This window comes from Macaca fascicularis, chromosome 2 (assembly GCF_037993035.2).
Source record: "Macaca fascicularis isolate 582-1 chromosome 2, T2T-MFA8v1.1".
In the NCBI taxonomy this organism is placed as follows: Eukaryota; Metazoa; Chordata; class Mammalia; order Primates; family Cercopithecidae; genus Macaca; species Macaca fascicularis.
Window position 1 is genome coordinate 151,644,726 of NC_088376.1, and position 26,913 is coordinate 151,671,638.

The window sequence follows — 26,913 nt, forward strand, 5'->3', positions numbered from 1 at the left end:
CCCAAGCCCACGGCACTGAGCATAACTCATGTGCTACATGTTTCATGAGAGGAAAACTTGGGGCATGGACATCACCCCTCTCTGAGCAGTGACCAGAAAGGCCAGGGTCCTGGGCCAGTGCTGGGGGCTGTCTCCCAGTCACTGGCCGAGGCTCCCTGGTTCTCTGGGGTGTGTTCTTCTGTCTGTGACTGTGTTTCACTTTCCCTAGATGCTAAACTCCAAAAGCTGGGCCGTCCCCTTGGAGGGATGGCTTTTATGCAATTGAGTCATCCCCTCAGAGCAGCGGTTCTCAGTGTGTGGTCACTAAGCAGCAATGGCAGCAGCGCCCGGGGACACATTAGCAATGTACATCCCCAGCCACCTGGCCTGTGGAGCCAGAGGTAGCCCCACAGGGTAGCCCCGCCAATATGGGAGCACCCAGAGCCCCAGAGGTTGCTCTTCTCCTAGCACACCCTCCGGATTAGCCTGGGAGGAGACCAGGGATGTTGATGCCACTCTGTGGAGCAGGTGAAGCCCCCACCTGCTCCTCCTGCAACCCCTACAAGTGCCTGCCTGGCAGGAGTAGGTGAGTGAATGCAGGAGGTGGCCAGGGTGCTACTTGTGTGGGAGTATCGGTCTCTGCAGCTGCGCTATTGATGGGCAGAAACAAATTTCTCATCACCAGAAGAAGAAAGGTGCGCTTCCATCTAGAGACACAGATGGCACCCACCTGCTTTGGATCACAGATTAATGATGGTCACCAGCCCCAACGTGGCCCAGACGCAGGGAGGATGCTGGCAGGGCTGGTTTAATGCTGCTGCTGTGTATAGACTTCAAATGATGCCTGGGCCACAACTGCTGTGGCCTATGGCTGCAGTGGGGCTCCTGTCATAACCTAATCTCCCGAGACAACCCCATACCACACACTGAGCCGGTGTGGGGACCTCAAAGCGCCTCTCATCCAGGAATCACCTACTTCAGGAGTTCCCTTTATGATACCTCTGCTCACACAGCCCCTGTGACAGGTGCCCAATGCCCTCGAAGCGCCTGTTCTATGGCTCAGGATCAATGGTTAAGGAGTTCTTCTACACATGAGCCAGCATCTGTCTAAGCTTCCGCCCAGTCAGTGCTTTCTGGGAATGGTCCTGGTGTGTCCCCTTGCCATGTGACCAGGCACACCCCTTCTCTGAGCCGCACAATCCCCCATGTCACAGAGGAAAAGTAAAGTCACTTGGACCCCTCCCTCTGGTTCTGCCGGTCCAACTTTGTTGCCTCCCAGAGCCCTGGAGCTAGTAACAGCTGCCTTTTGATGAGAGGACATTGTGGGGCACAGACTTTTATATGGCTTCTCCACAGTAGCTTCCTGGACTGTACTATAAAGATACCCCCAACTATAAAGACACCTCCAACCCCCAGCACTGGGCTGATCCCACATAGTGTGGGAAGAACCCGTCTTACTTCAATCTGTTGTGGGGCTGAGTTGATTCTCTGTCCAGCTTTATTGGTCACACTTGCAGTTAGACTGGTCTGGCCAATGGTCACGCCGTGGATGAGGAATGTGATGGTGTAGTTGTCAAGGACTTCATCAAGGGCCCTGAAACAGAGGGAAGGGCTGGGACTTCTCTAAGACCACCCCATGGGAAAGGCTGCAGCTGGGGTCAGCACTGTCTCTGAGGTGCCCTCCTCTGACCTCTAGGAGAACTCACACCAATGTAATGATCGGGGAGGCTGCTTGGAGCTTCAGGTCCATGAAGGGGAAGTATTTGGCCAGGAAGGGCTTCTTGTGCAAGTCCAGCACACGGACGTATGCCTTCACTGTCTTCCCAATCTCCACCTGCATCATGGGGACAGAGGTTCAGGGGCGGCCTCCAAAAGACCAATCCTACCATCTATGGTGCCCCATGACTTTCTGAGATAGCATCACCAACCTCAATCCACAGACCTGGGAATCAGGAGAGTCACCCAGGTTGACTTCTGGACTATCAGCCAGTCACCAAATGAAAATTGATGAGGGGGAGCTTGGGGATACTTAGAGGCATAAATTCCACATTCTACTCTTAAATAACTAATACACTAATTAGGGAGATGAAACACCACTCAGAACAGCAGCATCCAGTAGGAGCTCAATAAATGCTGACTGACTGAACAGCTCACACCTGGCAGTGTATAATACAGTAAGAACTTTAGGAAATGAGAATCAGAAATACACAGTGAAGAAACAGATGATTAGCAAACAGCAGTGAAAATGAGACTATAGGAGGAGTATATGGGGCTGGGCAGAGCATATTAGCTTCTTAAGGAGCCTAAGCCGCATGAACACTCCCCTTTTAATTACCAGCCCTTCTATCCACTGAGGAACCTGATCGCAACCCTCTGAAAGCCCAGCTTCAGCTACCTCAGATATTTGGAGTAATAAAAATTCCCTATCGATGTGAAAGATAAACCGAGATCTATTCCTTGTCTCTTTTTTCCATGGTGCTTGGCATGGGTGAATTGTGCTCATTTGCCACTGAAACCCCAGAGAACCCAAAATCTATATTCTGGGAAGAAAATTCATGCTCAGCAGGGCATGTGCCTGGCTGGTTAATAACCTACACCGGCCAGAAGACATGGAATTCCCAGGTCATGGCTAATTTAGAGACAACTTCCAGCAGGATTTACTGCCAAGCCTCATGGGGATGTCACCTGGGATGAAGAAGTCCCTTACTGAAGGGACTCTGGATCCTCCACATGGAGCGAAGGAGATGGGAGACAGCTCTGCAAGCTCACAGGGGAAGGGATGCAGACTCCAGGAGCAAAAAGCAAAGGCCATGCAGAACATTCTTCCCACAGTCCCCTCCCTCCCAGTTCCTGCAGGTCAGCCGAGGGTGCCCCATCCTGAAGCTTCCACTGACCTTGTCAACCACACGGATGTACAGCTCCTGAATGTCCGACACGTAAACCACAGCCTTGGCTGGGGCCGGGAAGACGAGGCACAAGTCATGGATCATGATGGTGGATGAGCCCGGGAGCAAAGGGTGCACCTGCAACGTTGGGGCAGGGGTGGAGGGGTGGGTGCTGGGTTATGCAGCTGTAGGGTGCCCCCCTGCTCAGGTCCGTGAGCAGCACCTCGCCCTCAGCACAGCCTGTCACCTCATGGGATGCCAGTGGCAGAGTCCTCCAGGCCAGCACTGGGAAGCAGTGGACAAGGGAAATCCTACACCAGATGATGCCCTACCCACCTCTTGTCATGAGCCCCACTGCTGGCCAGGAGATGGGCTTGGGATATAACACATTAGTGCCAGGCTGGATCTCACAGAGCATTGATCTCCACTTGCATATTTTACAAAGAGAAGAAAATGGAAGCTGCTCCAATGGGGCCAGTCAGCAGCCTTGGGACATGCACCAACTTCAGGGCAGAGTGAGGATGCAGTCCCAGGATGCCACATCCTGAGCTGGCCACCTGCTGCTGCAGCCCTGGTGGTAGAGAAGCACTCTGTGGGGTCTTCTGTGAAACTGCAAGTCAGGGGCTGGCAGAAAACGAGGCAGATGCTTTCCAATGGCAGCTTGCACAGGAAGTCCCAGCAGACTGATGGAACCACAGAGCCTGGGAGTGGCCCGCAAGGCCACCCCAGTGTGAGCTATGTGCATCTTGCTCATCTTTGTGTCTCATCACATCCCCAGCTCTGTGTGAAGCAGTGACTACCAAGGTGTTGTGAGTGAATGAACAAATCAGAGCTAGTTTTTTCCAGCCTTTTCACTGCCAAAGACTCTTTTAACATTTATTTATTGTATTTATTATTTTTAGAGACAGGGTCTCACTCTGTCCCCAAGGCTGGAGTACAGTGACGGGATCACAGCTCACTACAACCTCAAACTCCTGGGCTCAAGGCAAGAGCCCACCTTTTAATCCTTTTCTCTCTACCCACTTTTAGGGATTCTACCTTCAAGACTCTCTCCCCTAAGAAAGTACATCACAATCACCCTCTGAGGCTGCAGAAGATGGGCATTCACACAAGTAACGTGTCTGTTTATGATGGAATTCACACAGCTTGTCTTAATGCTTAGACGCATATTTCACCCAGGTGATCTTGGAGCTGGGTAAGCAGGGACAGGCCATGAGGCAAGTCTAGCCAGCTGCCCCACTCCTCTGTCGGGGCCTGGCTTTGTTGCTTGCTCTTTGTGGTCTCGTATTCATGGGGTGGGGAGCAAGGGGTTTTAAAGTAAGCACTTCAGGATTTGCAAAGCTAGAGTTTCAATATCAAGAAGCTACAAAAATAAAATAAAATAAAAATAAGGTTTCTGACCCAAAGGTGACAACCAAATAGGATCACATCACACCCAACATCAACCTTTCAACAACTGTCCAGTGCTCTGAGAATGAGCTCAAAGCCTTAGCACGCCCTGTAAAGCCTGGTATGGCCCGGCCCCTGCCTCCGCTCCAGATTCCACGCAGAGCACACTCCCCCACTACACTTATGCTCCAGCCACACAGGCCTTCTCTCCCACTCATACAGACAGCTAGCTGCTGCCTGCCTGCCTCCGGACCTCGCAGCCCACCTTGAAGACCTGGACTCTTTCCCCAGCCTCCACCTGCTGGCTCCAAGTCATCCTTCAGGCCCAGGTCCAGTGTCTTTCCTCAGAACAGTCTTCCCTCATCCATGTCAGCTCCTCCAGCATCTCTCCCCTCTCTCGGGGGCTGGGCCTGCCAGGTGCCATCAGTGTTGATGGGACCCAGAGTGCACTCGGCCTTCCCCTCCAGGCTGTCACCAGCACTCACATGCCCTTGGGACTCAGCTCAGCATCTGGTACAGCCTAGCCTCCTATAAACATGTCTTGATTGGATGAAGATCCAGGGCTGCTGCTCTGAGTAATTCTGGATAAGGTCATGGAACCTGGAGCTCCAGCCTGCTCAGCTTTACAGAGTAAAACCAGCTTTGTTAAGACTTGGAAATTCTGAAAATCGCCTGCAAATCTAATGGACCTTCACTTATTTGGAAAGTGCTGATTCTGGTCCAACCTCTTCAACGTACAAATGAGTTAACTGAGGCCCAGATGACAGGACAAGGATATGGCTTTGAAAAGGCAGAGCTGGGGATAGAACCAAATACCCTAACTCCCAATTTAGGCTCCTCCCCTGACTCTCCACTTCCCAGGGGAATGGGGCTGGAGGCTTCCTGCAGCCAGAACGGAACTATGGTGCTGGGGAGAGTGGATAAAAGCAAAGGCCTAGCTGAGAAGGGCCCAAGCCCACGGCTGGCTGGGGGTATGGAGGATCAACAAGCTGGCCCGAGCTGCACACACCACCTGTATAATGATGGGTATATCAATACACACAAAGCATGCCTGGGTTATTCCACACAATGACTTACAGTAGGTGAATAAAGATCCTGGAGTAGATGTCATGCTTATACTACCGAACAATAGCTTCATGACTGGAGCCATCGCCACATGAGCCTAGTGTCAGGTATGGGCTGAGAAGCAGGGTCCAGGAGCCACCAGGTTTCTGGTTTTGCTGGGGCTGATTCACCCCAGGTTATTACATTTCTCTCAAAGAAAACTCATTGAAAAATTACAGAGAGTAATGACAGCTTTCTTTGAGAACCCAATTTAAGTCTCCAACCTGAAACTCCTACTATAGTTACTGCTGTCAGGAGTGGGCAGGTCCCTCACGATGTGAAGAAATTCCATAGTGCACTGACTGAGGAGCCTCACGCAGGGCAACACAGGGTAATGCAGGGAAGGGCTTTTTCTCTTTCTTTTTTCTCCTTTAGAAGAACTATCTTGCACTTTTTAAACAAAGACCTAAAATGGCAGTGGGGAAATCAATTGCTCTTCCACTTGATTTCCCAGGGGATGGGCATCCAGCCACCATCTCTGGAGCCCTCGAAGCATGGCCTGCCCCTCAGGCTGGTGCACAGTGGCTAAATGTACCCCACAGAGATGCTGTAAGGGGGCGCCCACTAGGCCATTCTGGAGGCTTGGGTAATGGAGGGCACTTGGCCGCTAGCTGGTGGCAGAGCGGGACCCTGCACCCGCTCCTAACTACACTGTGCATGGTGGCTCACACCACACAGCTTCTCTGTGCTTTCCAGACACATCTGCTTCTTGATTGACACACGGGAGAACGTTTGCAAGGGGAAAGAGGTAGTGGTGACCCATGCCCAGAATGAATTTTAATTTTTGAGTGTTGAAGGTGCCACCTGAGAACACTGGGAAACACTGAGCCGAGGGGAAAGTTCTGTCAAGTCAGAGATGACAAATGTGTCGTTGCTCATTAAGACGCTGAGTGCAGCCAGAGGCAGCTCTGCACACGTGGGACTGAAACTGTCAAATACCTCAGAGCTTGCCAGGCCCCAAGGCTCTGCCCACATCATCTCAGCCCCCACTTCCTGGAGCTCTGATCACAATTCAGACTTGTCCCCTGACAGGTGGCGAGTGCAGGGGATAAGGGACCTTGCAGCTATTTTTGAATGTCACAGAGCCACTGGCTTCCATTTCCTGCAGGCTGCTTGTCAATGTCACGTGATGGGCCAGACAGTGCCAAGTGAGTGTGCCCGATTACCCGCCCTCAAGGCCAGCAGGGAAAGACCTAAGCTTACGTGAAAAGCATAGGCACTGAGTGGGGCCCTAGCCTGGGTGCTGGATGAAACTTCACACAGGGACGTGGCCAGCCCTGTGATCCTCCCAAGGGCGAGGACTGGGGACATGGACTACTGTCCACAGATCAGTCTCAGGGAAAAGGAGGATGCACCTGACTTCAGGCCCTGCAGTTGCCAACCACTCCCCACTCATCCTGGACACGCATCCTCACCTGAACAATGGCCCCATGACTGGCTGCGCCTCACAGGACCCAGGAGATGGAGAGACGCAGCCACAGCTCATAGGACCCAGGAGATGGAGAGACGCAGCCGCAGCTCACAGAAGCCGGCCCCCCCGGCTTCATTCTCTCCTGAATCCGCAGTGCCCAGCACAGCACCTGGCACACGATACGCACTCTAGTGTCGCTGAGTGCACGAATTAATGGGAAATGTAAAGTGCCCAGCAGGCTCCTTCCCCTGCTCTGGTCATCTCATGGGTTCTGCCTGGAGGACTTGATTGAAATGTAAAGAATCATTGAGAAGGAAACCCTAGGTTTAAATAGGATAAACACTCCCATGTGCAAACCAGCCGAAACAAAATAAAGGCCCTTACAGAGCGTTCTGGGGCTGCGTGAGCAAAATTCATCACAGCCCTGCATAGCCCATGTCCACTGTGTGGGGATAAAAACCTCCAAAGGACCCCTGCTGTGTGAGCCCCAGAGAGCCCCCCAGAGACACTCCAAAGCCACAATGCCTGCAAGCCATCTTTGCGTGCTGAATATGTATCAATAGGAAGGAAAGAAACCCTTTCTGTGAGCTAACTAGGGAGTGCTGGGGGCTTGTCTATCTCTGTACTGCTGCTCAGCAGCTGGAAAAAGCCACAGCCACGTGTAGACATCCCTCAGAAACAGCCGCCTGCAACTGTTTCTGAAGCAACCAGGACCTGCTGCTGACGTCAATACTCCCTGGAAAATTCCTCCCGCAGGCTTCAGAAGAGACCAGAGGAACCAGGGCCCGATTGGAGTTGCGAGGGTCTTTGGCACAAGCCTGAAATGAAGGGAGGTGAAGACCCCAGTGGGCAGGGCGCCTCCATGGAAGGAAACTTCTGGACCAGAGCAGTTCACAGGGCCTGTGGCACGGGCTGCTGCTTGCCATAGGGGAGACTTGTCCCGGGTCCTGCCTGCAATAGGCACTCTGTGTCACTCAACCAGGCCAGGGGCCATTCCACAATCCAGAAAGACAGTGCCAGAGCTCTCCTGTGGCCACGTGTAAAACAGAACTGCAGAGACACTCCTAGAATCGCAGCATTTTAGGATTCAAGAGGGGTTTAAAGGTCTCCTGGGAGACTTGACTCCCATGCTGGAATCCCACCTTGAGTCTTTCAGACAAGTGTCCCAGCTTCTGCTCAAATGCCTCCAGAGACAAGGAGCTCACTATCTATAGCGGCAGCCTAGTCCATCACCAACCTCGAGGAACTCTTGTTCCTGGAGAAAAGGTCTCCCTCTGGTCACAAGTCTACCCTCAGGGCTTGCACAAAATGATAGGTGCAAGGTAAATGTGAATGAGAGCGTGCCCCGGTTTCACCGGCACTGTACACATTTTCCCTAACTTGGAACTCCCCTCTTCTTGGTAACGGGGAAGTTTTTATTAATTTCTAAAAGTAAACAAAACAAGGCATATGTCAAGCAGTCAGAATTAAGGTGTAAGGTTCTCACTGGCATGGCTGGAGGAAGAGCTGGGGAATTGTTCTTTCTTCTATGAGGGGATAAGAATGCTTAGGGGACACTGCCTGTGGTCTCAGGCTCCTCGCCTCCTCCAGCGTCCTCCAACCACAAGCGTGTTCCCAGGTGCTGAGGGCATCCTGCCATCCAAGGGTCTGCCTCTGGGAAGAACATGAACAGCGGGACTCCCTCCCCCTCCCCGAGGCACGGCACTGAGAAAGCATCCTCTACGCAAGACAGCTGGAGACTAACATCAAACACTGAAGGAAGGTTTTCGAAATCACCCCAAACACCAAACAAAAAAACTGAATTAAAAAACTTATTAAACAGGGGGTGTTTCACACAAAAATAGAGATCTCTATTTTCTCTTGAAAGGGCTCACACCCCCACCACTGGTCAAAAACCAGCCGGAGGTGCCAGTTCTGCAGGACAGTGTAAGGAGGCCACAGACTTCCCCATGAAACACACACACAGCTGTTTAAAATCTCTGGGATGATTCCAAGGGCACACAGCAAATGAAGAAGCGTTTACTGGAGAAAACCTGCTAACATCTGGGAAGAACAAGGGTCTGTAGAATGTGAAATAAGATGCCCGTCCTCCCTGACCTCCACCCCAGCGAGGTGGAGCTCCACTCCCGACTGGTTCCTCCAAGATCACAGGACTCCCTCACCCCCAGCTCTCGGCCAGGGGATTCGTTTCCTAGGAGGGGCAGGTGTCAGTTTTTCTTTTCTTATCGTGCCCCCAGCTACAGCTTGCTGAGACTGAGTCCCAGGAAAGTGGGCTCAGAGGTGGGGGCTTCCATCTTCCACCCAGACTCCATTCGTGGGATGAAGGCTCTGCCTTGGGTGCAGCACCCGTGAGAATACTGGGGTCTGGCCGCCCTTCCCTGGCTCGTGGGGTGGGGTTCCCTGCTAAGAGAGGCCAGCCGAGGAACACTGGGGCTGCTGCCCCACTCACCAAGGGCCCAGCTCCTAATGTGCTGGTGTCACCAGAGAGAGATGCACCACTGTGCCCAGCACCATAGCTCTGGCTCAGAGAGTTTGCCTGGAAAAGCAGCTGGTGCACAGGGGCTAAATGCACTCAGAAAACAGAAGGTGTGAGTTGCTCCTAAAGGAACTGAATTCATGTGCAACAGAGCTTGGAGAAGTCCAAGCCTAAGTGCACTCTCCAAAACAGTGGAGGTTGTGCTGAAAGGCAACTGGGAGGTGACAGAGTCCGGGAGGTGTGGACTACACTGGAGGCTGGCAAGTTTGCCAGAGAGAAACAGAAAAAGAGAGAGCTGGGGCTGGGCGCGGTGGCTCAAGCCTGTAATTCCAGCACTTTGGGAGGCCGAGACGGGCGGATCACAAGGTCAGGAGATCGAGACCATCCTGGCTAACACAGTGAAACCCCATCTCTACTAAAAAATGCAAAAAAACTAGCCGGGCGAGTTGGCGGGCGCCTGTAGTCCCAGCTACTCGGGAGGCTGAGGTAGGAGAATGGCGTAAACCCGGGAGGCGGAGCTTGCAGTGAGCTGAGATCGGGCCACTGCACTCCAGCCTGGGCGACAGAGCGAGACTGGGTCTCAAAAAAAAAAAAAAAAGAGAGCTGGGAAGAGCTCTCCTGGGGTCAGAAGGGAATTACTGAAGACAGTGGAGCAATCAGCCTCAATTAGTGGAGCTCAACAGTTGAGTGGTCAGTGAAAGACAGTCAAAAAAAGCCCTGCAAAGGCCACAGTCATCCCAGAGCAACAAAGGACACACCAAGGTGTTACCCCTAAGAGCAATATCAGAGACTTCTTACTGGGAAAAAGTGTGTGTGCGTGAGTGTGTGTGTGTTCAGCAAAATAACAAGACCAGTCACTAAAGAAGTAAACAAGCAAATAGCAGTAACAAGCTCCAATGTGGGGATTGGGGATCAGTACCCAGAGTTTCTACAATACATTACCTAAAATGTCCAGTTTCCAACAATTATAGGACATGAAAACAAATAAACAAACAAACAGGAAAACATGACCCGTACTCCAGAAAAAAGGCAGATGACAGAAACTGTCTATGAGGGCCACCAGAGATCAGATTCACCAGGCAAAGCCTTCCAACCAACCAATGATGAAGGGAGTAAAGGAAGATTTGATAACAATGTCATATCAAACAGAGAATATCAATAAAGAGGTAAAAGTTAGAGGAAAAAAAGAACCAAACAGAAATTCTTAAGTTGAAAAGTATAGTAGCTGAAATGAAAGATTCACCAGAAGGGCACAAGAGTAGATTTAAACTGGCAAAAGAAAGCATTAGCAAACTTGAAGATGGACTGCCATCTTACATTAGCAATATGAAAAAACATAAACACTTAAAATAACATAATAAAAGCAGAACACTAAATTCTTCCATGCCACAAGCACAGCTAAGTCAATGCTTGCAAGAGTAGGGAGAGGGTCAAGAGAGAAACACAGGAAAATAGAGAAAGGTCAGACATCTTTTAAAAGCAATTTTCTTTATGGCTGTTACAGTGCTCCTTATGGAATAATATTTTAATCTTAATTAAAGGATTGATTGAAAGGGAACCATTAGGTAAATAACAGTTTGCGGACATGGAATAAAAATCACAAAAGTTTCATGAGAATGACTAAAGTTGTGGAATGAATCAGAGAATCTAAGTGCCAGCTTTTGTTTTTATGAAGACAGGGTCTGGGTTTCTCACCCAGGTCTGTTGCCCAGGCTGGAGCATGACCTCTGCTCAATGCACCCCTCAACCTCCTGGGCTCAAGCAATCCTCCTGCCTCAGGTTCTTGTGTAGCTGGGACCACAGGCCTGTGCTACCATGCCCAGCTAATCTTTTGATTTTTCTTATTGGTTTTGTAGAGATAGGGGTCTCACTATATTGTCCAGGCTGGTCTTGAACTCCTGAGCTCAGGTGATCTTCCCGCCTCGACCTCCCAAAGTTCTGGGATTCCGAGTGTGAGCCAAGTGCTAGCTTTCAAAATAATCAATCAATTAACCATGCAACGGCCCAGATAAGGACTGAAAACCAACAGTGGGGACTGATGGCCCAAGCTTACCATGGCGACACCCCTGGCCTCCTGGTAGGCCACCTTGACAACATCTGCGGTGCTGGTGTTGAGAAAGAAGTAACCTGAGCCTTCCCTGACACGGAGCTCCGCCTGCAGGAGGTAGATGCAGGGAGGGTTGGGCCGCATGTGGCAGGGCGAGGAGTCCCCCCATGGGTCTCGCCCAGGAAGGTGGCAGGGCAAGGACGGTACCTGGACGCCAGGGTGGTTGTAGATGGTCACCTCTTCTGGGCTCACCCTCACGTCCTCCACCAGGATGAGCTCTATGGAGGCTGACACAGGCACCAGAGGGTCATGCTGAAGGGCAAGGGCAAGGCCATCAGATCCAGGAGGACATGATCAGGCCGCCCCTCAGGAAGAGCAGGCCAAAGGCCCTAGGGCCTGGCCTTTCTCCCGGCCACAAGCCCCTGGTACTCCTGAGCCCAGAAGAATGGCCACAGACCCTTTGAGGCCTCCCTTCAGCCTCCTGAGGTGGAGTGAGTTGCTGGCTTCTCCACTCCAGACTGAGGAGGGGTTTGGCAGCAATCCAGCTTAGAAGACGCCACCCCAACCCACCAGGCCCCAGTGGTTGGCAACTCACACACACGCCCTGCCCTTCAGGACCTCACAGCAAAGGGCCAGCTTTGGAGTGTGTGGCCGCCGGCCAGGCTGGGCATTGGGGAAGTGTCCCCTGGAAGAGTGGCCAAGGCTGGCTCAGGAGAGGAACCCTCATCCCCTAGGGTGGCACATGACCCACCAAGCTCTGCTTCCCACCATGTGTCACACAAGGGAGCCACCCAGATCTGAGGTCCCCAGAAGGTCATGTGTTTGAGCACCTCCTCAGGGCCACAGGTGTGCCAGGCACTCAGGGTGCAGCAACTGCCCACAGGGAGAGGTGACTCCAATGCACGGATGGAAGAGTAAGAGTCAATGACAGGAAGGTGTGCAGTGTGGGTGACAAGGACCAGGATGGTGTCTGCAAGGGAGAGCAGCTCTCAGGGGAACAGAGACTGCAAGGGGAGGAAGCCTGAGTGACTCAGCAATGGGGGGTGGGGGGACATCAGGGCAGAGGGAGGAAGTGCAAAGTCCTGGGGGGAACATGTCAGGGTGCTCAGGCATCAGGCAGGAGGCCATGATGCCCCCCGACTCCCAATCAAGGGACTCCTGGTGCCAGTGAGGACTGAGCCATCAGGGACAGGCACAGGTGTGCCCCTTCAGCGACCACCTCCCTCCAGGCCAGCCTCCCCAGTGCTGCCCCCATAGGGCCCCAGCCTCTTTCAAAGTTTGCTCCCAGGAGGACAATACAAGTGCCTCATCCTGGCATTTAGGGGCCCTGGGAATCCAGTCCCACCTTCTCCTTCCAGCCTGTACCTGCTGCCTCCACCGTATTCAAGACCTAAGTTTTCTTATGGCTATACCCCCCATGAGGTGGCTGTTATCCAGGAAGGCCTGTTCTTGAGGAGCCCTTCCCATTCCCACCTCCAATGTATCTATTGGTCCCCTACTATTAATAGCAGTGCCTCTCCTAGGGCCTCCAAGAGGCTGGGGTTGGGGAGCGGCGGTCGAGCAGACAGTGACTCAGGACACTGTGACACCCAGTGGAATTTAAGCAGAAGTAGGAGACTTGCTCCACTACCCATAGCCCACCCACCACTGGGCCCTGGGAGATACCGGCTGCTTTGTTCTGGCAGTGCTGAGGTGGGACTCCTGGTAGCCAGTGGCAGTGGCAGTGATGGCTGTGGTTCCTGATGCCTCGTGAACCAAAATGGCCTGCAAACCTGAGACCAGGAAGAGGGAAGCCACCGTTGGATGTCTGCCCATCACCACCCCTGAAGCAGCCCCTCCCTCCTTCTGATTTGCAGTTTTCAATCCGAAAATAGAAAACTGTGTATGTTGAAACTACGTGGATTGTTAAGAGTTAACAGGACCTAAGCGCAGATAACTAAGCTCCCACAGGTACGGGCCCACCTTGGCAGGCTTCCTGTCTAGTCTCTGTTCTGCCTGGGCCATTGGGCTAGCGCCCAGCTCACCGTGCAGTTTCTTTTGGCCACTCTCATCGTCCTGGGACACCAGCTGCATGGGCAGCTCAGGCTCGATGCTGGCCAACACTGGCCTGGTGGACTCCCACTGGATGCTCAGAGAGCTGAAGTTGTCGAACCGGCGGCCCTCCTGGTCGTAAGCAGCCAGATCCAGCAGGGGGTTGCGGTGGCTGGAGACTGGAACCTGCAGGGGACACAGGTCAGATGCTGTGGTCACACCCAGGACTAGACCTGGACATTGACCACACAGTGCACTCTGAGGCCAGCAGCTGCCCTGTGGGCTCTTGGGGGTGCTGGTGAGGGAATGGGATGAGCCAGAAAGCAATCCTCACTATTGCCACCCACCAGGTCCCACCATGGCCCTGTCCAAGCTGGCTTCTGGCTCCAGACCACAGCTCTCAATGGAATGAGAACCACTAGGGGGCCTTCAGCAACAGTGGAGGCATTTCTGGCTGTCCCTACTGATGTGTCAGGGGGTTGCCACTGGCATCTAGTTGGGAGAGGTCCATGATGCTGCTTAACACCCTGTAATACACAGGACAGCCCCCTACAGGACCTATTTCCCCAAGTGTCAACAGTGCTGAAGCCGGGAACTCCCACCCTGACCTACTACTGTGGGCAGGCTGCTCTCCTTCCCCTCCGCCCTCACCTTTCCAAATGATTGCCACCCCCCCACCCAGGCACATGTCAGTGCCTCTAGGATGGCCCCACTAGGGGTTTCACAGGAATGCAGATTCCAATGCCTAAGATGTCCCAGAGCTACCAGGTTTGCACAGCTCCTTTCAAAGTGGAATACTCGCCCGATCCTTAAATGTCCCAGGAAGGTGGGAGAGATCATCCCCATGTGAAGGAAGCACAAGCCCAGGCAGGGAAAGGAGCTCATCCAAGGAGGTTTGGGATGGGAGCTCCAGGCTGCAGGTCCAAATCCTGGATTCCCACCACTCTGGCATGATCTCTTGCTCCCTGAGAAGACTCTCCCCATAGAAACCGGCTGAATCAAGCCTCTTTCCTGTGGACTATCCCCTCCTTCTCTGGCCACATGGCATGGGGGCAATGTGGGCAGGGCCACAAAGCAGAGGCCAAGTGTGTCTGACCCCACAACTTGGACTGAGTCCCAGCTCTACCTCTCAGTGCCCAGGCAAGTTATGAACTCCTTGAGCCTCAGTTTCTCCAGCTGTGACACACAAAGCACAACCAAGCCCACCTTGTAGGATGTGGATTTAAATATGGGGACTGCAAGGGCATTTTAGAGAGCCTTCCTACACGTGGGTAGGAAGGGGGGCAGCCATGAGTGTCATTCACAAACGGCCAGTTTTCCATTCGGGGAGAGGGGGGTCCCACAGAAAGAACTACCCTTCTCTCACCCTCTGGTTAGAAGTGACCAAGGCACGGCCGGGCACCGTGGCTCACGCCTGTAATCCCAGCACTTTAGGAGGCCGAGGCGGGCGGATCACGAGATCAGCAGATTGAGACCATCCTGGCTAACACGGTGAAACCCTGTCTCTACTAAAAATACAAAATAATTAGCCGGGCGTGGTGGCGGGTGCCTGTAGTCCCAGCTACTCGGGAGGCTGAGGCAGAAGAATTGGCGTGAACCCGGGAGGCGGAGCTTGCAGTGAGCCGAGATCGCGCCACTGCACTCCAGCCTGGGCGACAGAGCAAAGAAAAAAAAAGAAGTGACCGAGGCACTTGCTCTAGCCAGTGAAATGTGAAATGGGACTAGGGGGAAGCTTCACTGCCAGATCCCGACCTGCCACATTCCCTTTCTCTCCACAGTGGCACCTGCCATAATCAACATGGTAGCTGCTCCACAGCCCATGTTTTGGAACGAAGACTACAATGACACAAAGCAGGGTCTCCCAGCCAACCAGAGAGGCTCATGCAGCATGGGCAAGAGGTGAGCTTGTGCCATGTGAAGCTATGGGATGTGGGCTTGTTTGCTGTGGCAGCCTGGCCGGGCCCAGTCTGTCCGACTGATACAGTCACAAAACACCTTACCTGCACCATGAGGGCTCCTCTCAATTCCTTTTAGCTCTCTTGCCCCCACAGAACACTTGATTCAAGCAGGCTACAAATTCTTAATCCACGCCCTGCTCAGAGTAGGCCAGCACCATCAGCAGGCATGCAAAGGTCTCATCATTATTCATAATATAGAAGCTGGGAGTGTTGGCAGAGGCTGCAGGGACCTATCCTAGGTGCTCCATGGCTCCCCCAGATGCAACCCAGGCTGGAAAACCAATGCTCTTCCAGGGAAGGAAATTGACACTGGCCAAGCACATGTGCAAGCTAGCTGACCCATTTGAGGCAACAACATAAACTCCATTTTACAAACAGGGAGGCTGAGGTCCAGGGACATTAAATGTTAAATGACTTGTCCAACGTCACACAGGTTTAGGGGTGGAACTCAGTTGGTCTGATTTTAGAGCCCAAGGACCTCCCCTGACTCAGTGTGGTCAATCTCTGGTGTCTCATCTGGGGGCAGCCCCACTCAAGTCCCTAATCAGTCCCATGCAACTGGTGCCCACCCACAGTGAGCGAGCCACACACTAGAGGATCTGCTCAGAGGGCCAGGGTCCATCTTGTCATTCTGATCAGTCAATTCCATTCTGGTGTCTCTCCTCACCAATAATTTAATCTGCAAACACATCTTGGGTAGCTTCTGAAGTTGGAGAGTATAAAATTACCTTGATCCTGCACCCAGGCTGCATTGCAGGGATATATCTTTCTCAAAGTTCCCTAATGACTGGCGAGGCATGGTGACTCATGCCTGTAATCCCAACACTTTGGGAGGCCAAGGCGGGCAGATCACGAGGTCAGGAGTTCGAGACCAGCCTGACAAATATGGTGAAACCGTGTCTCTACTAAAAATACAAAAATTAGTCTGGTATGGTGGTGCATGCCTGTAATCCCAGCTACTCAGGAGGCTGAGGCAGGAGAATCACTTGAACCCAGGAGGCGGAGGTTGCAGTGAGCCGAGATTGCGTCACTGCACTCCAGCCTGGACAACAGAGCGAGACTCTGTCTCAAAAAAGAAAAAAAAGAAAAAAAGTTCCCTAATGAGACTCTAAATTGCCAGGGTCACGCCTGAATGGCTGGCTGGTGGCTCAGGAACCTGAGGACTGATGGATCACACAACTCCTCCATGTTTGAGGTCCATTATTTTCTGGCGACATCTATGATGTGCAAAGCCAAATCAGAGTCAAGCCCTGCAGCCATCATATTTAAGTCCAGGGAGACAACCCTGGGCTAAAGCAGAGGTCCTGGCCAACAGACAGACCAGGCACAATCCAGCCCCAACGTGGCTCCCTCAGCTCACAGCCAACGCTAAGGACGGGGAAGATGCACATAGGTTTGATTTGTTTTTCTTTGAAAACGAGAAAGCTGGGCCAGCCTGGGGTTGAAGTGACTGTCCCTGAGCTGAGCAGGCTGCCTGTCCAGAGAGGACCTACTCTCCAGCTCAGCTACTCCCTGGCCAGTTCTCCAGCAGTGTGGCTTCTCCACCCATGAGTCTGCAAGAGTCAAGCATTAAGACAGGAGTGGCACATGCACAGTGCATTCGCTGGTTCACTCATCCACCGCTCCTAGTTACTGATCTCCTCCTATGAGCCAGGGTCTGCTCTAGGACTCACAAAGAATAAATGGAGTGAGTTTCACAGTGTTAGATCGCAGTGAGCTCGCACATGCCCTCCTCAGAGCCCCATTCCGCTCCTCCTGAGCAGCCTCCTCCTCGCTCTGCTGTGTGCCCTATTTCACTTCCCTTGCAGCGCTTGCCACCTCTGATCCATCTTATTTGTGCATCTCCTGGTCTCCCTGTCATCTCCAGGAGGCAGGTTCCTTGCCTGTCCTGATGACCGTGCAATCCAAAACTCAGACCTGTGCCTGGCACAGAGGACATGCTCCGTAAGTACATGCTCAAGGAGTGAGGAGCTGCCCAACCCCCTCCTCTGAAAAGGGGCTGGGGGCTGGTGCTGGCCAGAGGGTGTCCCATGTCCCTTACACTGGACACACTCAATACCTTGGACTCTGAATGCCCTAGGGACTAAGGCATGGATGCGTCTCAAGTCCAAGGGGAGCAGACCTGTGGCTTCCCTTACCATCCCTGCCGTTAGACCCCCAAGGGACTTTCTTCCTCTCTTAACCCTTACTTCTGAAACACAGCCCCATGTCCCCCACATCATGGGGATGCTGCAGCTGGTCACCTCTCCTCAGTAGCCCGCACACCTGCTCTGACCCTACATACTCTGTCCATAGACAGTAAGGTGCATTTTAACACCCTCAAGGCACAGAAGACAACAAGATTTTTTTTTTTTTTTTTTTTTTTTTTTTTTTGAGACGGAGTCTCGCTCTGCCGCCCAGGCTGGAGTGCAGTGGCCCGATCTCAGCTCACTGCAAGCTCCGCCTCCCGGGTTTATGCCATTCTCCTGCCTCAGCCTCCTGTGTAGCTGGGACTACAGGCGCCCGCCACCTCGCCCGGCTAGTTTTTTGTATTTTTTAGTAGAGACAGGGTTTCACCGTGTTAGCCAGGATGGTCTCGATCTCCTGACCTCGTGATCCGCCCGTCTCGGCCTCCCAAAGTGCTGGGATTACAGGCTTGAGCCACCGCGCCCGGCCAACAAGATATTTTTAAACTACCAACTGCCAAACAAAGACAGGCAGCGAATGTGGAAGAGGACCCTATCTTCATCTGACACTGCCACTAGTAGCTGTGACTTTTGTATGTCCCTCACCTCTCCAAGCTGTGTGTCCCTTGAATATAAAACACAAATAAAACCAGCGCCCTCACAGGGCCAGCTGTTGAGACAAAGGAAGTGCAGCGTGGAGCTATGTCTGTTACAATGCTTGGGACCATGGGCAAGGCCGCCAATGTCCTGCCCAAGCGGGCGGCACCCTCGCCTCCTCCTGAGCATAGACCACACTCACCACCTGCTTGTTCTGCTGCAGCAGCGGACAGGACAGGTCTAGCTGGGGGCTGGTGTAGACAGGCGCAAGGGTGAGCCTGGACGGTGGGGCGCAGACAAACTTCACCACAGCAGGCTCCACCGCAGGGAAGGGGTTGGTGAGGCTGGGCTTGTTCCCCACCGACAGGGCGATGACCTGGTAGGGCACAGTGAGCAGTCAGACCCCCAAGCTTGAGTTCTCACTCCTTTCTGAGCTGTGCCACACCCCACCCCAGTACCCTCTGACTCAGTTTTCTCCTCTATAGGATGGGAGTGATGATGATACCCATGCCACAGGGTCTTAACAAATGCCCAGTGGCACACAGGTGGGAAAGCACTTCCTCAACACTTAAGAGACTCTCAGATGGGAGTCCACGTGCCCTCTGCAAATGTCAGCCAGAACCATGGGCTGCTCCTATCTCAGGGAAGAGGTAGACTTGGTGAGGCTTCATGGTTTCCCAGGACCCTAGGAAAACCCCATGGTTGCATTAGCAAATTCACAAGTTCAAGGATGCTTCAGTGAGGAGTCCATATGGAGGTGAAAACACCCATGGAACGAGGGACAGACGTGGGAAGTGCATGCTGCAGAATGATGACTGGGGAAAGCCAATCAGATAGGAGCACTGCAGGACAACACCCAGGAAGAGCTGCAGCCTGGAGGCAGGGCCTGCCCTCTGCCTGCTCATGCTCTGCAGCTCCAGGGGCTGCTGCAGAGAGGGGAATCCATGGTGCAAGAAAAGGGGGAAACCTGTCTGCCTGGAGAGCTGGGACCTCAGATATCATATCCAGCTTCCTCTTTTTTGGAGCACCATGGCTCAGGGCCCATCTTGAGGTAGCACCCTCAGCCTCCTCAGATGACATGCACTTGATGGAGGACACGAGCCCCCACCTTTCCTGACCATGAGGCAGGACCAAGGGCAGTGTCCTCCCTGACTCCACGAAGGCTTTCTGTGTGCTCCCAGTGTCCCATGTGTCCCCTGTGGATTGCTCCCAATCCACAGAGCAATGGATTGGGAGGGCCCTAGAGGTAATGCCACTTGGGGGTCAAATTCCTACAGCCCTGAGAAGGGACAGGGATGGTGGGGTCATGTTAGGGATAAGAAATATATCCAACTTAATTCATGAGGAATTTTATTCTTCTTATTATATTACTTATTATGATGTTATTGTTCTTGTTGTTTTATTGTTTTTCTAAAACCACCCCACTGGTGAATGGGACCTATCACCAGGCACCTTTTCTGGCCATACCAGGGCAGCTGTGGCATGGCTGATGCCATAAGGGCACCGTGGGAGGCATGCATGTGCGTTTTATTGCCAATTGACATTCTTTGCCCTGCTACACGTGCAGGAAATATACTTCACTTCCCAAAGAAATGGGCTCTCTCCCATCTTCCTGATTCCCGCCAAATACCCGTTTTGCTCTGGGCTTCCTGCCTTGGAAATGGAGCAGTAGATGCCCACCAGAAGCCCCACAAGCTCTCAGCCCACCCTCCCCAGGGAAGGAGTACCAGATTCCGAGGCGCCTGAATAGCAAGATGCCCTCCAGCCAGCATGTGGGGATTCAGGTCACACATGTGTTTTGTCTGGTCCCCTCAGCCTCCTCAGCTTTTGGTTTTCAGCATTAAAAAACTTAACAGATTATGCAAAAAAAAAAAATTGTGGGCCGGGCGCAGTGGCTCAAGCCTGTAATCCCAGCACTTTGGGAGGCCGAGACGGGCGGATCACGAGGTCAGGAGATCAAGACCATCCTGGCTAATACAGTGAAACCCCGTCTCTACTAAAAAATACAAAAAACTAGCCGGGTGAGGTGGCAGGCGCCTGTAGTCCCAGCTACTCGGGAGGCTGAGATGAGAATGGCGTAAACCTGGGAGGCGGAGCTTGCAGTGAGCTGAGATCCGGCCACTGCACTCCAGCCTGGGCTACAGAGCGAGACTCCGTCTCAAAAAAAAAAAAAAAAATTGTGATTTCCAGGTTATCCTCAAAAACCAAAAAGATGTGTCAAACCTGGGTCTATAGCCTCATTCATTTACAGCCCTGGAGACACTGGACTTGTTATCCCGAACTCAAAGCCTCCAGCTCTGGTTTGGTTAGTGGGGGATGCTGAAGCCCATGGAGGTGGCAAGCCACCCAACTGGCCTGTTCTACGAAAGCTGGCATAGCGGGAGGTCCCCATTGCCACACCTACCTAGTGTTCATTGAATTCGATATCACCACGCCTCAGTTTGCCTGTCTGTAAAATGGGTACAATGGGAGTGGTTTTCTCTCAGGGTTACTCCAAGGAGTAAATAAAATAATACAGAGAGAGTAATTTTCCACCCCTGCCTTAGGGCAAGGAGGGTCTGGAGCAGCTGCCCACTCACCTGCTCACCCAAGGCCTGACAGGTCACAAGGATCCAGTGTTGCTGATAATTCCGGGAGGAATGGGGGGCAAAGAGAGCCAAGCCGATGCTGTCAGTGTCCTCAGCGGTGACATTCTGGAAGAACTTGGAAGGCTCGAGGATCCAAGGTCTGGGACCTCCTTCAAACAGCATCTCCTTTGAGGAGCCCAGGGTTACCAAGGCAACAGAGGAGGGATCCACAGCCTGGAGATGGAAGAGGCAGAAGACTTGGCATTCTTCTAAGGCAGCACGGGCAGGAGCCGGGCATCCCAGCCCCGCATCCTCACCCTGCTTGTGGGGCCCAGTCTCCTGTTTGAAACTCATTCTCCTCATCTGCAGCACTCATGGGGATCGTTGCAAAGACCCAGAGGAGTAGGGTGTAGATAGAATTAAGCCCTCACTCTGACAGACTGCTGGAGGGTGTACATGGATTTGCCTCTTTTGTCAAACAATCTGGTAAAAGCCTTGAAAATACCCACAGCCCTGGAACCCAGGAATTCCCTATCTGGAACCTAACCTAGTAACACAATGGAGAGAAACATGTCAATGCACAGACAGATGTTCATCACACTATTATTTCCCACAGCAAATAACCAACAATAATCTACACTCCAGCACAAGGGGCTCAGTACACGTAGTGTTTCCCAGTGACAGAACCTTATGTGGGCCCCCAAAGCAGTCTTCACAAAGATCTACAAGCGCAGGATACACATCTGATGGTGCAGTTGGATCACAACCATCTTGCTGTAAAAAGCATAAAACCATCCTAAAGAGATATCCACCAGGTGACCAAGGGAGATGCAGCCTGTGTTGTCCTTGCTGGCACCCTTGCAGGTGGTCTGTTCCCTTCCTTCTGAGCCGCTGGGCTTCCCACACTTTGCACCATGTATGCACGAGCTTCGAGGGCGAGTCTTGTGGCACCTAGAACCATGCCTCGCACATAGCAGGTGCTCAACAATTCTTTGTTGAGTGAAAGTGAGTTGGCAAGTAAAACTGTGGTGGCCTTAAAGTACCCAGTAAACAAAGGAAGAATTAAAGTAATATTTCACACAAAGCTCTCATTTCCTCCACGGCCTAGGGCAATCATGGTGCCAAGGGCCCCATGGCCTCCCAGTGTGGGCAATGGCAGTGCTTAGATTCTATGTAACAGGGTGTCATTCCCAGTCAACCTCCAGGAAGACATGGGGACTCCACAGGAGGATCCCTCCCTCCAGTGACACAGCAGGGGTGCAGAGAGGAGGGATTCACCCTAAGGGGTCCCACAGCCCTGCTCTCCTTGACTCCCTCCACTGCAGAGGGTCCCACTGCAGTGACTGCCAAGTCCTCACTTGTCAATCTGCTCCCCGCTAGCCCCATCTACTATCCCCTCAAAGAGCTGCCCATGTGTCCCTTCCTAAGACAGAGATCTCACCCTGTCCCTTGTGCATTAAACTATTCCACAGCACCCACGGCCCTTGGAATACAGGCTCAGCTTCTGTCCTAGGACTTGGGCTCTCCCAACCTGGCCCCAGGTCCAGCTTCAGACTAGTGGCATCCTTCTAGAGAGCCATGCTCAGCTGTCCCCAGGCCTTCACAGAGGCTACTCTCCTATCCTTGTCTCACTTAGGCGACCCCTCCTGACATTGCAGGGCTCAGCACACTGGCCTCCAGAAAGCCCTGCTTCCTCTCCCACCCAGCGCCGACCTGCGGCCCAGGCGATTCTTCTCTGGGCCCCACTTCACCTGGTGCTCCTCACCCTGAAGGAGCTTCATGGCTTGGGGGTCTGATCAGGCTATAGACTCATGGAGGGTAGGGTGTGTCTGTTTCCTTCTGCATCTATGGCATGATCTTAAGCACATGAGGAAGGAAAAACCTTATAAGAAAAATATTCCCTCCCCACCCACAAAAAAAAAAAAAAAACCTCTTACCACATCTGCACATGGTGGAAGGGTCATGCTAGCTCTCTGGGTTCTTTTAAAAGGGCACTAATCCCAGTCGTGAAGCTTCTGCCCCCATGATCTAATCACCCCTCAAAGGCCTCAGCTCCATTGCTGTGGGGGTCAGCGTTTCAACACACGTATTTTGTGGGGACACGAACATCCAAATTATGGCTATCTATAAGGAAGGAAGCCCTCACTAGTCACCAAAATCTGCTGGTACCTTTGACTTTAGACTTCCCAGCTCCTGAACTGCAAGAAAGAAATTTCTGTTGTTTATAAGCCACCCAGTCCAAGGTGTTTTGTTAAGGTTACCTGAACAGACTATGACTTTTCAAATGAGAATTCTGTCCTTTTGACTTGGTTTTTCAGTATGAACATTTTTTGAATCTGATATAGGCTATCAACTGTCTCTGGGCATCCCTCCCTGCACGTGTGTGCTCACACACAAACAATTCCAAGGGGCCCGTGGTGCCCCTGTTGAAATCCATCCCCGGACTCCACCTTCTACAGAGTCAGGCGTGGCCCCTGTTTCCTGCAGGAGAAGCACTAAGTATGCTCAGGGCCTTCATCTCTGCTCCTCTCAGAACTCCCCGCTGGAGACAGCAGCACAACCCAGTTCTGTGCACCACTCAGGCCTCTGCCTGAGCGTCACCTCCTCAGGCAGGCCTCTGCTGGGCCTGTCTAAAGCAGGGTCTCTCTTCCCCTGTCACCTCCTTTCCAGCTCAACTCTTCATCTCTGCCCCTGAGCCATCACTGGATATACCATCATTTGTGCATTTGCTTCTCTGTCTCTACTGGAATGAAGCTAGTCTGGGACCTTAAACAATAATGTCTACAAGGCTGTTTCCCCAGCCTGTGAAATGGGTACAATGATAATGCCTACCTCGCGGGCTACTATTGTGATTCAGGCGCTGGAATAAAAGACCTGAATATGTGACTAGCACATGCTCAATCAATGGCCCCTGCTGTTAGAAACTGTTATGATTATTAACTGTCATCCCCACTTTAAAGACAGAAAGGATGAATCCCAGCAGACGAAGACACTGAACCAAGCTAACCCAGCTAGTGGGCCCAGGTCTGTTCTGACTCTTGATCCCGTGCTCTTACCCAAATCTCGTGGCCACAACCAACAAAACCCCACTATGGGCAAAGCAGGCCACTGTATATCTTGCCAAAGATGTTTTCATGACCAGCCCAAAGTGAAAGAACTGTGCGAAGAAGCTGTGTGTCCTACAGTTAACAACCGGATGATGAGGAATTATCACCTTTGTGTTTAATTCTCTCCCTCAGGCATAAAAGTATCATAGAACCCTGTGCCAAGGAGACAGGTTAACAATGCAGCTGATGAAGGATGCTCATGCACTGTGCAGGCTCCTCAGCCGGTGTCAAAGCCCAAATATTCCAAATATTCCTCATGTGCGACAGAGACATCAATTCCTCTATTGGGTAAGTCCCTGTCACTTGGCTTTTGTTCCCTGTAAATAAACCTGATCTTAACTGCTAACTAGGAAGAAGACAGATGAAGGGAGAAGAGACCCATACCCACTTTTCTCTATAATCTGTCCAATCAGGAAGCCACCTCACTGAGGGACACGTCCACCTTATCTTCATCCTTACATTCCAGCCCAGGACTGTGAGCTCAGCTTCTGGTTTCTGCTGCTCCAGCCAAACGCCCTGATAATCCAGAGCCAGGAGGGGCCCTGAAGAACCCCTCTCCAGGTACCTGGTGAAACGCTCTAGCTCCCAGAAGGTGCGCAGGGCAACCCCAGAATGCCTGCTGTTCTCAGGGATTTCAACTCTCTCCACTCTGCTCTCTGACGCTCACCTGCTGCAGTGCTGTGCTTGAGTGGGGGTGTGGGGGCAGGTCTTGATCTCCTCATTTTAAACTTCCACCCCCATCACCCCTCCATGCTCTACTTTTTCCATGGCAAGCAGAGGCAAAATACATTCTTTGCTTTGTTTATGGTCGTCTCTACCTCTCTTTGCCAGAATGTCACTTCATGGGGACAAAAGTTCTGTGTTTTCTGCCCTAGTGCATCTCTAGGGCCTGCTGCAGAGATTACACAAGTATTCATGCCTGTGTGCTGAAGGATGAGGAGCAGGGCTAAGCCTCTGATCACTAACGGACATTTGAGAAGTGTCTGCTATGCTTGCTCTGGAGATCAGGAGGCCTTGACTTCTGCCCTGGCTGGGTGACCTTGGACACATTTCCTCACACATTCATTCTAAACAAAACCACCCTTGGTTGGTGTCTGCTCTGTGCCAGGCACTGAACCCAGGGCCAGGGGTTCAGAGATAAAAGATCCTAACATTGCCAGGCACGGTGGCTCATGACTGTAATCCCAATACTTTGGGAGGCTGAGGTGGGAGGATCATCTGAGGTCAGGAGTTCGGGACCAGCCTGACCAACATGGAGAAACCCTGTCTCTACTAAAAATACAAAATTAGCCGGGGATGGTGGTGCATGCCTGTAATCCCAGCTACTGGGGAGGCCAAGGCAGGAGAATCGCTTAACCCCGGGAGTCGGTGGTTGTGGTGAGCAGAGATGGCGCCATTGCACTCCAGCCTGGGCAACAAGAGTGAAACTCCATCTCAAAAAAAAAAAAAAAAAAGAAAAGAAAAAGAAATCCTAACATCACCAAGCTTGCTTCCAATGAATGGGTGAGAGGAAGAAAAAAATGGTACAAACCATGAGGACTGGAGCTGTCTTTAAGGCTGACACTGGGAGCAGAAAAATGCAAGGACTGCCTGACCGTGCCAGGGAGGCTGAGGATCCCCCAGGCCTGCCCTCCAGCCCTCCCTGGAAGGAGGAGCAGGAACTTCCCACCAACGAACCCTCTCTGTGCCTCCTGCATGCTCGGCAGGGTTCAAAGAAAGGGATGATTACAATCAGCAGCCTCCTGCATGGCAGCCCTCGTACAGAGCCTTCACACCCACCCCAGAGGAAGGCCCAGTTCTTTTTTACCCGTGTTTAATAACTAACCCTTCCTGAGCCTGCACTACCCCCTAGACTGTGTTCTGAGCTCATTCCATTTGTGAGCTCAGCAAATCCTCATCACGACCTCATGAGGCAAGAGCTGTCTCAGCCCCATTTTTTTTTTTTTTTTTTTTTTTTGAGACGGAGTCTCGCTCTGCCACCCAGGCTGGAGTGCAGTGGCCGGATCTCAGCTCACTGCAAGCTCCGCCTCCCGGGTTCACGCCATTCTCCTGCCTCAGCCTCCCAAGTAGCTGGGACTACAGGCGCCCGCCACCTCGCCCGGCTAGTTTTTTGTATTTTTTAGTAGAGACGGGGTTTCACCGTGTCAGCCAGGATGGTCTCGATCTCCTGACCTCGTGATCCGCCTGTCTCGGCCTCCCAAAGTGCTGGGATTACAGGCTTGAGCCACCGCGCCCGGCCTCAGCCCCATTTTACAGGCAGGGAATGTAAGGCCCAAGAGTGGGTGGGGTCAGGCTGGACTCGGCTCAGGAGGGTGGTATGGACACTGAGGCTATGTGCTCTGCTCCGCACAGGCTGTGGCTACCACTGTCCTCAGATGAGAGGCAGGATGGATGGACACTAGGCCAGGGCAGATCCTCTCTGACCCCAGTCTTGGAGGTCTCAGCATTGCCATACCACAGGGCCGCTGTCCCAATTCTAGGACTCTACGGGGACCCTGAAGGTTAGCTCTGGAGTGGAGTGGAAGCACTCCCCTGTGACCCTTGCTGAACACACTTCTGAAGCCCTTGCAGCCCACACTCCTACCTTCATTGGGAGAGGCTGGCAGGTCGGTATCCTGCCAAGCCTGCCAAGCACTGTCTCGCGTAAACAGAGATGCCCACAACCACTGCCCATAAGGGAGGCTCTGCTCCTTCCACACAGATCCTGCTTTCAGCCAGAAATCATGGGAGAGGGAGCTGTGCCAAAAGCTATTTTGAAGGAATTGGGTTTATCACACAAATTTGTCAGAGCAAATGGGTAATTTGCATCTGGGAAGTAGTGGGCAGGGGAGAGGTAAAGGGCAGGGCCCCTGGCTCACCTTGAGAGGCAGGTAGGCAGCAATGGTGATTTTGGCACTCAGGTGCACGTGGCCATGTCTGTAGCTCACAAGGAGCGTGGTAGAGCCCTGGGCCTCGGCCTTTACCCGGACTCCGCTACAGTGCTCAGAGCCTGGCGGCAGCCTCCCTGCAGAAAGGAGAGAACCAGATAGTCACCCTGAAATCACTTTTTTTTTTTTTGAGATGGAGTCTTGCTCTGTTGCCCAGGCTGGAGTGCAGTGGCATGATCTTGGCTCACTGAGACCTCTGCCTCTGGGGTTCAAGTGATTCTCCTGCCTCAGCCTCCCAGGTAGCTGGGACTACAGGCATAGACCACTACA

General features: G+C 52.5%; 1 protein-coding gene across 6 annotated transcripts in view; it reads right to left on the reverse strand.

Annotated features, from left to right (window-relative positions):
- NUP210 (nucleoporin 210) overlaps positions 1-26,913 on the reverse strand; it is a 105,231-nt gene that overhangs the window by 24,237 nt on the left and 54,081 nt on the right. For all 6 annotated transcript variants that reach the window (XR_012431516.1, XM_005547877.5, XM_015446302.4 and 3 more), the window contains 10 exons: positions 26,575-26,720; positions 20,622-20,843; positions 18,245-18,418; positions 13,316-13,508; positions 12,957-13,063; positions 11,499-11,603; positions 11,298-11,399; positions 2,874-3,002; positions 1,686-1,813; positions 1,438-1,573 (listed from right to left, as the gene is read on the reverse strand). Coding sequence is in view for 5 of the 6 variants with exons in the window: in XM_005547877.5 (XP_005547934.3) it covers positions 1,438-1,573; positions 1,686-1,813; positions 2,874-3,002; positions 11,298-11,399; positions 11,499-11,603; positions 12,957-13,063; positions 13,316-13,508; positions 18,245-18,418; positions 20,622-20,843; positions 26,575-26,720 (1,442 nt within the window). In the remaining variant the exon portion in view is untranslated. The remainder of the gene's footprint in view (positions 1-1,437; positions 1,574-1,685; positions 1,814-2,873; positions 3,003-11,297; positions 11,400-11,498; positions 11,604-12,956; positions 13,064-13,315; positions 13,509-18,244; positions 18,419-20,621; positions 20,844-26,574; positions 26,721-26,913) is intronic.